The sequence below is a fragment of the Monopterus albus genome, unplaced genomic scaffold, assembly GCF_001952655.1.
Source record: "Monopterus albus unplaced genomic scaffold, M_albus_1.0 scaffold39.1, whole genome shotgun sequence".
NCBI classification, from domain to species: Eukaryota; Metazoa; Chordata; class Actinopteri; order Synbranchiformes; family Synbranchidae; genus Monopterus; species Monopterus albus.
Window position 1 is genome coordinate 1,659,683 of NW_018127919.1, and position 12,260 is coordinate 1,671,942.

The 12,260-nt window shown below is 40.6% G+C and overlaps 1 protein-coding gene across 2 annotated transcripts in view; it reads right to left on the reverse strand.

The window, feature by feature from the left end:
* Positions 1 to 664: 664 nt before the first annotated feature.
* LOC109959485 (forkhead box protein O1-A-like) overlaps positions 665 to 12,260 on the reverse strand; it is a 15,079-nt gene continuing 3,483 nt past the window's right edge. Inside the window, exons 2-4 of one of the 2 annotated variants that reach the window (XM_020598900.1) lie at positions 2,535 to 2,726; positions 1,193 to 2,394; positions 665 to 1,098 (exon numbers count right to left, since the gene is read on the reverse strand). In XM_020598900.1, the coding sequence (XP_020454556.1) occupies positions 1,216 to 2,394; positions 2,535 to 2,726 (1,371 nt within the window). In that variant the 3' untranslated portion in view covers positions 665 to 1,098; positions 1,193 to 1,215. Of the gene's footprint in view, positions 1,125 to 1,192; positions 2,395 to 2,534; positions 2,727 to 12,260 lie in introns of both variants that reach the window. The other variant, XM_020598901.1, reaches the window with a different exon arrangement.

Genomic DNA, 12,260 nt, shown 5'->3' on the forward strand with positions numbered 1-12,260 from the left:
ATATGTGTAGCTTTATTATTTGATATTAGTTTAATGTAAAAATAAAAACAATAATAATATAATGCAACTCAAATACAGTATATACAGAGCATTGCAAACACCACAGGCACACTTATTTAAGCATATAAAGCAAGAATCCAACAGACACAATCAAAAGAAAAGCATAAATAAATATTTTCAAACAGTATCTAATTGATGAGTTAATTCCAGTAAAGGTTGCAGCTCCTCTCTAAATCTAATTGTGAGTAATCTAAATCTAACATTTGTGTCTACAAATGTTTAAGTTGTGTAATCATTTGCTGTTAGGAGCTAGATGCTAAAAGATCTTATTGAATGTATTCCTTAAAAGCTAAAACTTGTCACTAACTAGACCATACAGAACACTGTGTTTGGCAGACTTTGTTTTTGGTCCAGGAGAATATAGCATTGATACATATATACATATATACATATATACATATATATATATATATATAGTATTCCTTCAAAGATATCAGTGCCGTTTTCAAACCATACGATACAATTTTAACCCTATAAAACCATTTGTATCATATTTGATACGTGAGGTTTCTGTACAAAAAAAAAAAAAAAAAAAAAATTGCCAAAAATGCCTAATGTATCAAATGTGATACAAAAATAAATAAATAAATATGGCACATTTAGTACTTGGCCAAAAAACACAGCCTAATGTGCTAACATTTCTACACGCTCACCACATGTTCCAGCACTGGCTCTTTTACTTATTTTATCAGGCACTCTGATCTTCTGCTCTGTCGTATGTAATGTGCTGTACTATATACTGCAATATGCAACGAATCAGCAAAAATACACAAATATATACATATTTTAAATTTTTTGACAGGCAGGCTAGTTCACAAGTGTAGACTTGTCTCTCATTCAGTTTGTCTGATTGATCTGTCCTTCAACTGTTTACTCTTGGAATGTAAAGTAACAACATGCACTGTTAGACATGGACTTCAACTCAAGACAAATAACTTTGCATTGAGTGTTTTCTGGACAGTGATGGCAGTGGCCTCTTTGGAGTGACATTTTCCAGTCTCTGCATGAAGGTAAGCAGTGATGTGATGCTGAGAAAGCCTGTGAGTAAGAATGGAAAAATCATTCTGAGGACATTTTATTAGACATCTCTTAATAAATGTACATATACTGCCAGACTGATTGTCAGTCTCACCTGTTTGTGATCACCAGTGCATCCTAGCCTGACACCCAGCTGTGTGTGTTGGTCTTCACTCTCTGAGAAAACCCATGAGGCCCAGCTGTGGGGTCAAAGTTAAAGTCCAGTGCCCCGCCATCCATGAGGGTGTCATGGAGGACAGACTCCATGTCACATTCAAGCCTTTCAATGGACATGTTGTCCAGGTCACTGGGCAGCCGCTCCTGATGACGACCATGTGGGTGCACCAAGTTAAGTTCCCTGTAGCCGTTGCTGCTGCTGTAGCTTGCCAAGATGTCATTAGTGTGTGCTGGGTGTCCCCGGGGCAGCTGCGTGCGTGTCCTGAGGTTAGTCATCTGACGAGTGGCCCCTGAAAGGCTAGTCATACCACTTAGTGGGATCATATTACAGCTATTCAAGTCTTTTGAGGTTGAAGGACCCTGGTTATGTGCAGCTTGTGGAGTTACATGAGGAATTGGATGTCTCTGAGGAGAATTCATCATTTTCATTCCATTATGACCTCCAACATGGCTCTGACTGCTATAAATGGGCATTAGGCAACCTCCCCTCCCAACCTGAGTCACGAGTGTATCCCTAGAGGGCATCATGTCCCTGCTGGCGTCTGCATCTGCAGTCAGCAGCTCTTTGAGGAGGCCAGCAGGGTAGATATACTGCTTCTCATAAGCCCCAGAGGTCAGCTTGGTCTCTGGCAGAGTCTGCATGGGAGAAGAGGAGAGAGAGTTCATCCTCACCTGGCCATACGCACACTTATGGTAGGCTTGCTGTGGGTGTGGGCTCAAGCCAGAAGAGCTGTAGGGGCTACTCTGAAGCATGGTAGAATTTGAGGAGTCAGAACCAAGCTGGGGGTTTTTAGGTGACAGCAGGTTCAGGTTATCCAGCAGACTCTCCATGACATTCTCAGAGCCATGTTGGCCCATGGATCCAGCCACCTCGGACAGACTGGGCAGGGTGGAGGTTATCTTGGCCACCACCGCTCCAGGATACATCATGTGGCCATCAGATTCCCCCAGGTCATCCTGTTCAGAAGGAAAAGGCGAATGGTGGCCACTCAGAGTGCTGGCGTCAGAGCTGGTCCGGGTCCTAAAGGAGCTCCAGGCTTCACAGTCCTCCTTACCTTGCTCGTTTGGGCTTCCCAGCCAGGTAGAGTACTGGGAGCCAGGGCTGCCTGCTCCTGCCTCAACCCCTTCTTGTAAAGCCACCTGGGTAAAGGAAAACATAAAACCCTGCATGTTGCTATAAAATATACCAGTGTATTATTGACACACAATAAAAATTTAGCAGAATTGTGAGAAAACTATCCAGAAAATGGCAAGTACAGTGTTAATAAAAGGAAGCGTACCTTTTTCTTTGTGGCCTTTCCTCTGAGCTTGGCAAACTTGTTGTTGTTGTCCATGGAGGCAGCTCTGCGTCGTGGTGACTTTCCATTCTTTCCCCCATCTGGGTTCAGCATCCACCAGGAGCTTTTTCCTGTTCCCTCATTCTGTATGCGCACAAAGCGGCTGTGCAAGGACAGGTTGTGTCTGATGGAGTTCTGGATTGGAAAAGAGTGAATCATTTGTGTGTTACATGTGGATGTCACACTTTCTGTGTGTGTGTGTGTGTGTGTGTGTGTGTGTGTAGGCTAAAATGCCAAAATAACTCCACAACAGACTTTATCTTTCAAAGATGATTTTTTTATGATACTGGGCCAATGATTGGTCAATAGTTTCTTCACATATAACCTTCAAATGCTCTAGTAGACCTATAAAGTGATGTGAAAGTCACATTAGGTAAATAAATAGTCACATTCTCCTGCAAAACAAGCAACTCTGTTATCCCTGGTTGCTTTTCAATGGGAATTAATTTAGAAGGTGTTTTGTCTTGCAGGGGAAATTCTCGTCATTTTTCATACAGGCTGAAGATGAGGCTGGTAGTTGTGTGTGATGTCAAAGCCAACAGATGAACAGGAAGTATGCATACGTCCATATCCTCGGCTAACAATATTATGTCTACCAAGCTTTTTCCACTCCCTCCTCTCACCCTCCTGCAAAGCACGCAGGTCGCTTTGGCACGAGAGAGTGAGGGATGGAAGGGAATTGTCTTGTAATTTATTTCACATTAAATATTCGGTGCCCCTGCAAGACAAATGTCAGAGCAGCCAGGGCACTGCATTTGACGACAACCAAAAAACAAGATATCAGACTGATTCAATGCATAACAAAAGAACTGAAGAGAGTTTTTTTTTCTCCAAACACAAGCAGCTATAATTAAAGGAAAAAAATTTTAACACAAAAAGTACCAAAGGCAATATCATGCAACAGTCTCCGTCTCTTTGTGTTTCAAATTATGACTTTTTAATCACAATTTTTTTATGAACTTCTACTGCAGTGGGTTTGATTAACATCTTTTAAATTTTAAGTTATGTCTTTTATCACAATTTAATAGTTTGCAACTGTGCTTTGAAAAGTCATATATTAGTGTTTATTAGGTTGGTCGTCCAATTGCCTCCTCACAGTATGCAATAATTATATGTTTCCTGTGATATCCATCAAGTTTTATCTGCACAGGCCTATCCCACCCTTCCACCAGGAGAAACACTGTTCCACCAAACTGGAAAAACAACACAGATAAAAACAAGGAAAGGTCATTTCAGTAGACATGTTACAGAAAAAAAAAAAGATCAGGATCATCACAGCGTGTCTCAAACCCAAGGTTTTAGTTTGACAGTTATGCTACTGAAAGAGCAGATTCAGACTGTATGTCTTTGGGTTTAACCAACATGCTCCCTTTTTTGTATGCGTCCACATTTGTCCTTGTGCTAACATGTATACTTGGAACCTCACTGAGTCTGCTTTCTCTAATGCAGTAATTCACTCAGGAAGAAAAACAAAGATGGTTGAGAACCAGAGAAATGACCACACAGAACACAGACGCACTGTACAGCCTGGCCTCTCTGGACAAAATCTGCCTAATGTGCAACTCACTGCTGCGTTGAAATGCCAAAAAGCAGCACAAGATGTGCAGGGAATTTCCCTTCAATACCCATGTGAACCCAAAAGCAGCTCCCTGCAGTTAGTGAAGCCAGATGTCCCCAACCACAGGATTCAACAGGGATATACAGTATGTACAAAGCATGAAGATAAAGAGACTCACATTCAAAACAATAGGTGGATTGTGTGTGTCTGTGAAATGATGGTCTTGGACTGGGGTTAGGCTTTTGGTAAATGCATTCAGTGTTAATTAGCAATGAGAGTATGACTCATATTCAGCCATTTTAATATGAGAGAACTGCATGATATTGTATTATTACAACTATTAATTTAAATTATTTTATTTACTTATTTAGCATTTAACAAGCACCTATGGTCAAACAGCTATTGCATAGTGAGAATGGTTTTATAAAGTACATAAAAAATAAACCACTTTAGGTAACTGCATAACAATACCAGATTTGCAATTTAAATAATTATAAAAACAGGACAAACTTAAAATGGTTTTGGGTATAATTTTGGATGAAGGTAGTGGACCACAGCAACTTCAACCTTCAACAGTGGCTGATCCTCAGAGTTGAGGCTGTGCACAAAGGAAGGGCTTTACTAAAAAAGAAAGTAAGCAGAGGTTACAGAGTTCACAGTGAGCACGGAGAGAGTGACAGAGTGAGATGTTTTTGCCGGCAGAGCTGGGGTCAGCAAGTTCATTGTGTGCTGAACACGAGTTCCTCAGCCAGCGCTGATGGAGACATGCACACAGGTTGGAAGGAGCAGGAACAGAGAGAGAAGAAGCATCAAACGTGAAGTGCTGGGTCAGAGCTTCTGTATTCTAATTCACAAAAGACAACCCACCCTCCACCCCCCAATCTGCACTCCTCCCTTCTCTTCCAATGACGTTTATATACAGCTTCCTGTGTCAGAGGACATCCTGCACATGCAGGGTAGAGGACAGTGAGGTGTAGTGAATCCACACTGCATGGCCACAAAATGCAATGCTTAATATGACGTGTGGTTATTCATTTCATGACCTTTTCCCCCTTTTTTTCTTTTTGACATATCAATCTGTAACCAAAGACAGGAAATGAGTCATAAGTGGACTGAGACCTGAGCTCTGTGCTGAATAGACTCAATCTGTAAACCAGTTCTTATTCCACTAACCAAACAACATGTCTTACTCACATATGGCTGAAATCACTGGTTATATGCAAATGTCTACAGTCTATGATTAGCGCCCACAATAGATGATGGACTGCATGACTGGGCCCCAGGAAGGGGCATTCTCCACTCGGCCTGGGATAATCCTCGTCTGAGACACACCTTTCCTCAGCCCAAAAAGAACAAAAGACATCCCCTGGCTCCCTAATTCAGAAGGTGCCCCACTGACACATTATTTGTTTGAAAGCCCAGCCCAAATGGCCTGGTTTTATTGTTGTTGTTACTAAATTACACTTTTAACCAACCAGTAATAAAATATATGCACCTTTAGCTGCATGACAGCTCATCTGAATGTGGGGCATCAAGACATTTATTGATGTTTATTGGTGACCTGGCAAGTTATGGAGGGCTGTAAGTGACATACATGTTTAAGAGAGAATAACTGATCCAACATAAGCATGTAAAGAGCTAAAATGCATTACATTTAATATCTCATTACAAGGTACTGTAATATAATGTCTTTGCTCAAGCCTCAATGTCTTTGCTTTTTTCCACTGTTGACTTGAGGACAAAGTATCTTGCATTGTATTATGTTTGTGTGCAGGAGTGGGGTCATGTCAAATGCTGTTATGGGTAAATTTGATTTAGATTATAGGGAATCCTTCACCATCTTTCAACTCTTCAAATGTATAGTATTTGATCTCTAAATGATCTGTGATAAATCTCATCAAGACAAACTTTTGCAGCATGAAATGACTCCTGCTACTGGACTTCAAAACATTTGAACTGACACAGCTGCTGCTTCTTGTGTAGCGAAGCATGAGGCTTACAGTAACGGTCGCAGGATAAGTAAACAAACAAGGCCCCGTTTTTGAGGGGCAGGTGTAGCCACAGTGAAAGTGGCTTCACTTACAATTGGTCCAAACATGCTACATGCAGCAGTAGACACAACCACAGACAGGACAGAGCATCTCCCAGAGGACCAAGTGCTGCAGAGCAGCTGCTACTCAAATCAGTAACTTGGTTTTATATCATTAATGAGGTCTGATATTTAGCTGTTGATGAAAAGACTGGAGGGGAAACCACTTACTTTATATGTGAATTTACATGCAGTGGCTTCATCCAGCTACAGTGAGACCATGTCAATATTTGGAGAACAAACAAGAGTTTTTGCTCTTACAAATAAAAATTTCAAATGCTAAGCAAGAAAACACACCTTTGCTCACTACAGTACACTCAATGGTTTTGCTGCTACTGGTTCTTGTGTAACCAGTCGATTATGGTGGTGAATAAATGGATTAATAAAGCATTCTGAATCTGAATGTTAGCTAATGTTGGCAAACTTTGGATAATGCTGTGCTACTGACATAACTATATCATTTAGCTGACATTATAAACTTTCTATGCTTGTGTTACGGCTATATTATGTTCTAGCATGTCACAAATTAACATTTCATTGGTTTTATCAAAGAAGCAGATCAATAATTAAACTGTTGATTTCATCTGTGACACACACAGTCTCACAACTAAAGAAGTCATTCAACATGTTTAGCAATATCTGTTGTGCAGAAATGTCTGCCTTAAGGTTTGCTAACATTAGCTAAAATTAGCTACTATTAGCCACTGGTAACACCAGACAAGGTAGGGTAGCAAACCCCCCCGAAGTGTATAATGCTGTTTATTATTGCCCAGGAATTCATCTGCTCAACAGTTATAAAAGTGACCTAGTTTTGCTTTGAGCTATATACTGTATTCTTATATGTCATTTATTTTGAAATGATTTTGATTTGGTTCAGTCCAATGTTTGTTTTTTTTAACAAAAGTTCTAAAGAATGAGGAAACATGAAACAATTGTACACAAATTAAAATCACACTGACAGCGAAATAAGGAAGTATAATCTCTTTCTCTGGCAGTAACCACAAAGCTGCACATCTCTGCAACAAACCTCTTGACGAGTTTGTTGACTATCTCTACGTGTTGGCTGGGTCCTCGTCATGTAGGAAATAAATGTAAACGTCAGAGCACAGAGCGGTTTAGGGCGTGTGTGTAATCAGTATCATGTAAATGTTTTTGTCTGAAAGCATGTATATGTTCAGCATGTTCCACTAGTATACAGCACATCAGACAAAACTCTTTACACATGTAAAACATAAACTGAAACATCTAATAAGTACATGATACCAGCTGCTATAAAAATTACAAAGATCATCTAATTTGTAGAAAATAATTTGTGAAAGAGGCAAATAATTTGATAAGCTTGTACTGACACTGCCTGCCCCAGTGTGGATGGTCAATATACTAGCTTTTATCTCCTACTGTATGATGGATTTTTCTGGACACAGGGTGCAAAAATAAGTTTGTAGATGGCTGACAATTAATCAGAACTGTTTTTTTTTTTTTAAACTTCTGTCAAATACTACTGCAGAGCAGATAAGAGAGCACAGCACTTACAGAGATTACAGGAAAAGGACAAGCCACTTCCTGACAGTATCTTCCTGTGCGCCCCCCCCCCCTTTTTCCTCCTGCCCTTGAAGAGCAAAAATGGAAGTGCAAACAGAGTTAAAAAGAAGCGCGGGACCTGAGCTTTCTGTTATAGGGCCCTAAAAGGCAAGCGCTGCCTTTTTAGAGCCCTGCAGCTCAGTGTGGAGACCATGTCGCCTCTTCATGGTTCCAGACACAAAACAGGTTACTTTATTAGCACTAAGCATCAAACTGAGTGACCTTCTTCTGCAGTGGTTACAAAGTGAAAGGAATGGAAAGCTCTGTATTAAGAGTTCAGCTTTAGATAAACAGGGTGGAGGCAAATGAGAATAACAGACATAGTTAAACATCCTCACATGATGTGCTATTGATTTAGAAAAAAAAAACAAAAAAAAACAAACAAAACACAATCCTATTTAAATGTACTCAGAGATAACAAGGTGACTTGATCTTAATCTTTCTCAGTTTGATCTTTAGCGTCACATAAAGAGGACAACTTGTTTTTGTTTTACAGGACTGAAAACTAATCTCAATCACTTTTGATCCTGTTTCTCTTTTTTCACACCGTATTCCTCTGCCTCCCTTGGCACCCATGCACTTTATAGTTTGTATAATTAAGGAAGGCAAATTCTTTTTGTAATTATCATCTAGAGGGAGATTATTATCCCACACAGGCTGGAGGACAGTGCAGAAACCCACATGCAACAGGTTCAACAAACAGCATAAATAGCAGACTGTACACAGGCCTCAGGCCACTGTCAACCAGTCAGCTGACTGCCTGACTTCTTCTCTCAAGCCACAGTCACTAAGCTTAGAAAGCCCCTGCCCCAAGCCTCCCTATCTTTGTGGAGTTACTTTCAGTGGGGCTCTAAGTTCAGGGCAGGACTCCCTGTTTAACCTTGTGATCCAAAGACAAATAGCTGGCAGTTATTTAGTTTCTTCATCTTACCTCTGTTAGTAGCTGTTGTCTCTTTTCAGGCCTCTGTTCCCACAGTGAGTTCATAAACCAACAATTATACACCTCTTAAAGAATTATACATTTTAGATTACATAATTAAACCTGTTTTCCTTTGTACTCTTATTGTATGGACTACTCCGAGTAGTCTACAGTCATGCTACCAGCTCTGCTATACTTACAAGAACAATGATGTGTTGAGCTAAACACTAACATAAGCATGCAAACATGCTCACTAAAGCAATGCTAATATGACAGGTATAATGTTTACCATGTTCAGCACCTTAGTTTGCTGTAATAGCATGCTAACTACTGCTAATAAGCACTACACAGAGACTACAGCTAGGGCTGACTGCAGTTATTTTGCATGGATGTAATGGATACCCGACTCAAAGATGGTGTCCATCAGTTTAATAGAAAAAGTGGACCTGAGCCTTCTCGTGTGGTGGTCAGTGTTGTAGTCGAGTCACTAAATCTCAAGTCCAAGTCAAATCTTGATTCCCCAGTGTTAGAGTCCAAGTCTTGGCTAAATGACCAAAGAATAAACCCAGTCAAGTCCAGTTACCTGTGTCCGAGTCTTCAATGTCTACATTAAACACAACTGACAGTCTCCATTTTAAAAGGAGTTTACTTACCGTGTGACACAATAGTCAAACATGAAAATTATTTATAGAAAGGAGTAGTGTACGTTTCGATGGAAGTGTGCTGGCTAAAGCACGGTGCAGGCAAACAGATTTTAATATCAATATCTTAGGCCAAACTATTATGGTCTAAAACAAAAAAAGTCTGAGTCCCCGTTTCCAACTTCTGAGTCCAAATGCAGTCAACGCTCAAGTCTGAGTCAAAGTCCCAGTCATCAGTGGTCAAGTCTGAATCAAGTCAGACTCGGTCATATTTACCTTTAATCTACAGAATAAGTGTATACCCTATATTTATACAACATAATTCTTAATTGGTCAAATTACTTGACACACTGCAGGCAATTGGACCAAAGTCGATGCTGGTACAACTGAAGCCACTGGAGAGCAAATTATAATTCATAACTTTACTCACATGAGCATTACCTTAGATTTCCACGTAACTTGCACTCAGCCTGGGCTGCAGGACAATTTGCAGCTGTCACTTGATATGAGGGGTGCTGTTTAAATGGACAGAGAGTAAGCTTTTCCACTGAGCAGCCCAGCTCATCCTGAATAAATACTCTAAGTGTTGTCTGTCACTAGTTTCCACAGTGGTCATATGCAAACATCAGGCTTCAGGCAGCACAATCAACAGGCCACTGATTTGTAGTTTGGGGCCTTTTTGACACCTGTGTTAGATGACATAGTGAGATCACCTGTCTCACAACAGGCAGCCATTGCACACATTACTGTAGGCTGCCACCAAAATTATACATCCATCCATTAAGCACCAGTGTTTAAATACCTAAAGTACCTTATATTTGTGTAGCACTACAAACCAGTGACTTTTATACACTTCATAACCTTTAAAAGGTTCGAGAAGCTTTCTTCTAAATCAACTATCTTAAAATGAACACCTCAGAACTTCTGTAATACAAACACTGGTAGTTAAGCTCAGGAGTGCCACTTCCTGTTCCATTATTCAGGTCACAGTTCACTGAGAAAAACAGTGGCAACACCAGTAAGATGGTATGCTGCACACTGCCACTCATAGCAATATCTCAGGGGGACAAGTCCTCACAGTTGGCAGGGGCCCCTCTCTTGTGGCATGATTACTGAGCTGCCGCACAAGTTTTGGAGGGAAGACCAAAAAAATCTTCATAACACGAGAGAGACAGGAAGCTCTAGTGGCAGCAGCATTGCCGCCGTCCTGCCCTCCACCCACCTTCAGTTTTCTAGGTGGAGCTGTATAATCACTGAGGTTCAAATGCCCTCCACCCACCATGAGGTCTCTGGCCTCTCTCTATCTGTCATTACAATCAGGGACGCTCATGAATGTGGATTCTAAAGTCAATACAAAGCCCACTATATGACACAAAACTTAACAAATCAGACTGATAATTTGTTATAGCGTGGTGGGGACGTATAAATGAAACAACTTCACTTAGAATTAAATATACAAACATGAGCCATACATGGTCTTTCCTATGGATAACTCCTGTTAACTCCTGTTTTTCCAGGTCTGACCCTCATGCTTTACAGGGCGGGGATGTTAACACATGGCACTGTTTTCCATCCACTCGGCAGGAAATGCATCACAGTTCATTGTGGGGGAGACTGTTGTGGGTTTTTTTTTAACAGGAAAGTGTAAAAATAGCTATTAGCTGGTAGTTCCAAGGCCCGGTGAGCATGCCAACATTTAGGAATGCAGAGGCTGAAGTAGAGTGTTATTGTGTTTATTTGATATTGATATTAAAGATAAACAGGCTGTTGTTTTTGACAAAAAAAAAAGATAGGCTATTTTATAGGGTAGCCTCATGGAGGAAAAAGACAGCTGAGTACTGGGATAAAACTTATCCAACATTCAAAAGAAGGATTTTCATTGTTGAACATTATGTACTAAAACTCATTTAAAATGCTGAAGCAGCACTGAACAAGCCACTTAATCCCATGTAGGCATAATGAGAACTGCATTAAACTTTACATTAAGTAGATACTCTTGATATTACTTTTGCAGTAAATCAGGCATCAGCTATTATTGTTCCAAAGCTGCACTGAACACATTTTGAGAATAAGAAGTGTATTTCTAGGTGGTTTGATTTTGATGCTCAAACAAGAAGATCGATATATGATCTATCAAAAATTACTCTATAGAAATATTTGAGGCCATTAACAGTTCAAAAGGTAATTCCCAGATTGACAGAAGGTCACAGAAGCCAGAAAATTATCCAAGTTCACAGACATGCAGATTGTACTTCAGACTGATTCAGTCACCAGCAACCTGCAGAAAATCTGAGAACATGCAAATCTGAATAACCAAATGTCAGCCCTTATATGGTAACTACAATAACGTCTGTAAGTGAAGCCCTGAGCAATTCTAGACTGGGTGTTCAAACTGAGCTAATTTTCAACCAATGTAAAATACGCGTGTTATTCAAGGAGATGTACGAATTGGTCCTATAGATCTTTGTGCCATCAGTCAAGTTGGTCGTATAACTGGAAGCCTGTTATTGTCTAAACTCACTGAACTTCTCTTGAACAAACACTCTCCACAAAAGGCCTGAGAGAGGGCACAAAAGGATGTGATAGGATAAAGAGCAGCAATCCCTTTCTCCAAAATGTAGCATCCGCTGAGGAAACTCTAGAAGACAGGACCACAAAGATATGAGTGCACGACTCAGGAATGGAGGATGTTTGATGTTGTTTCCAGCATCCCCTTCTCCCAGCCCCTTCCCCTCCGACACACTCCCCAACACTGATTGAGCTGTTTGTGTTGCCTCCTGTTATTGTCGCGGGAACCCTGAGCAGTTTGCTGCCAGGGACGCCGTGTGGTATACTATGTCTGCATTCACACCAGCCCAGGTACATAAGGTATATACCTGGC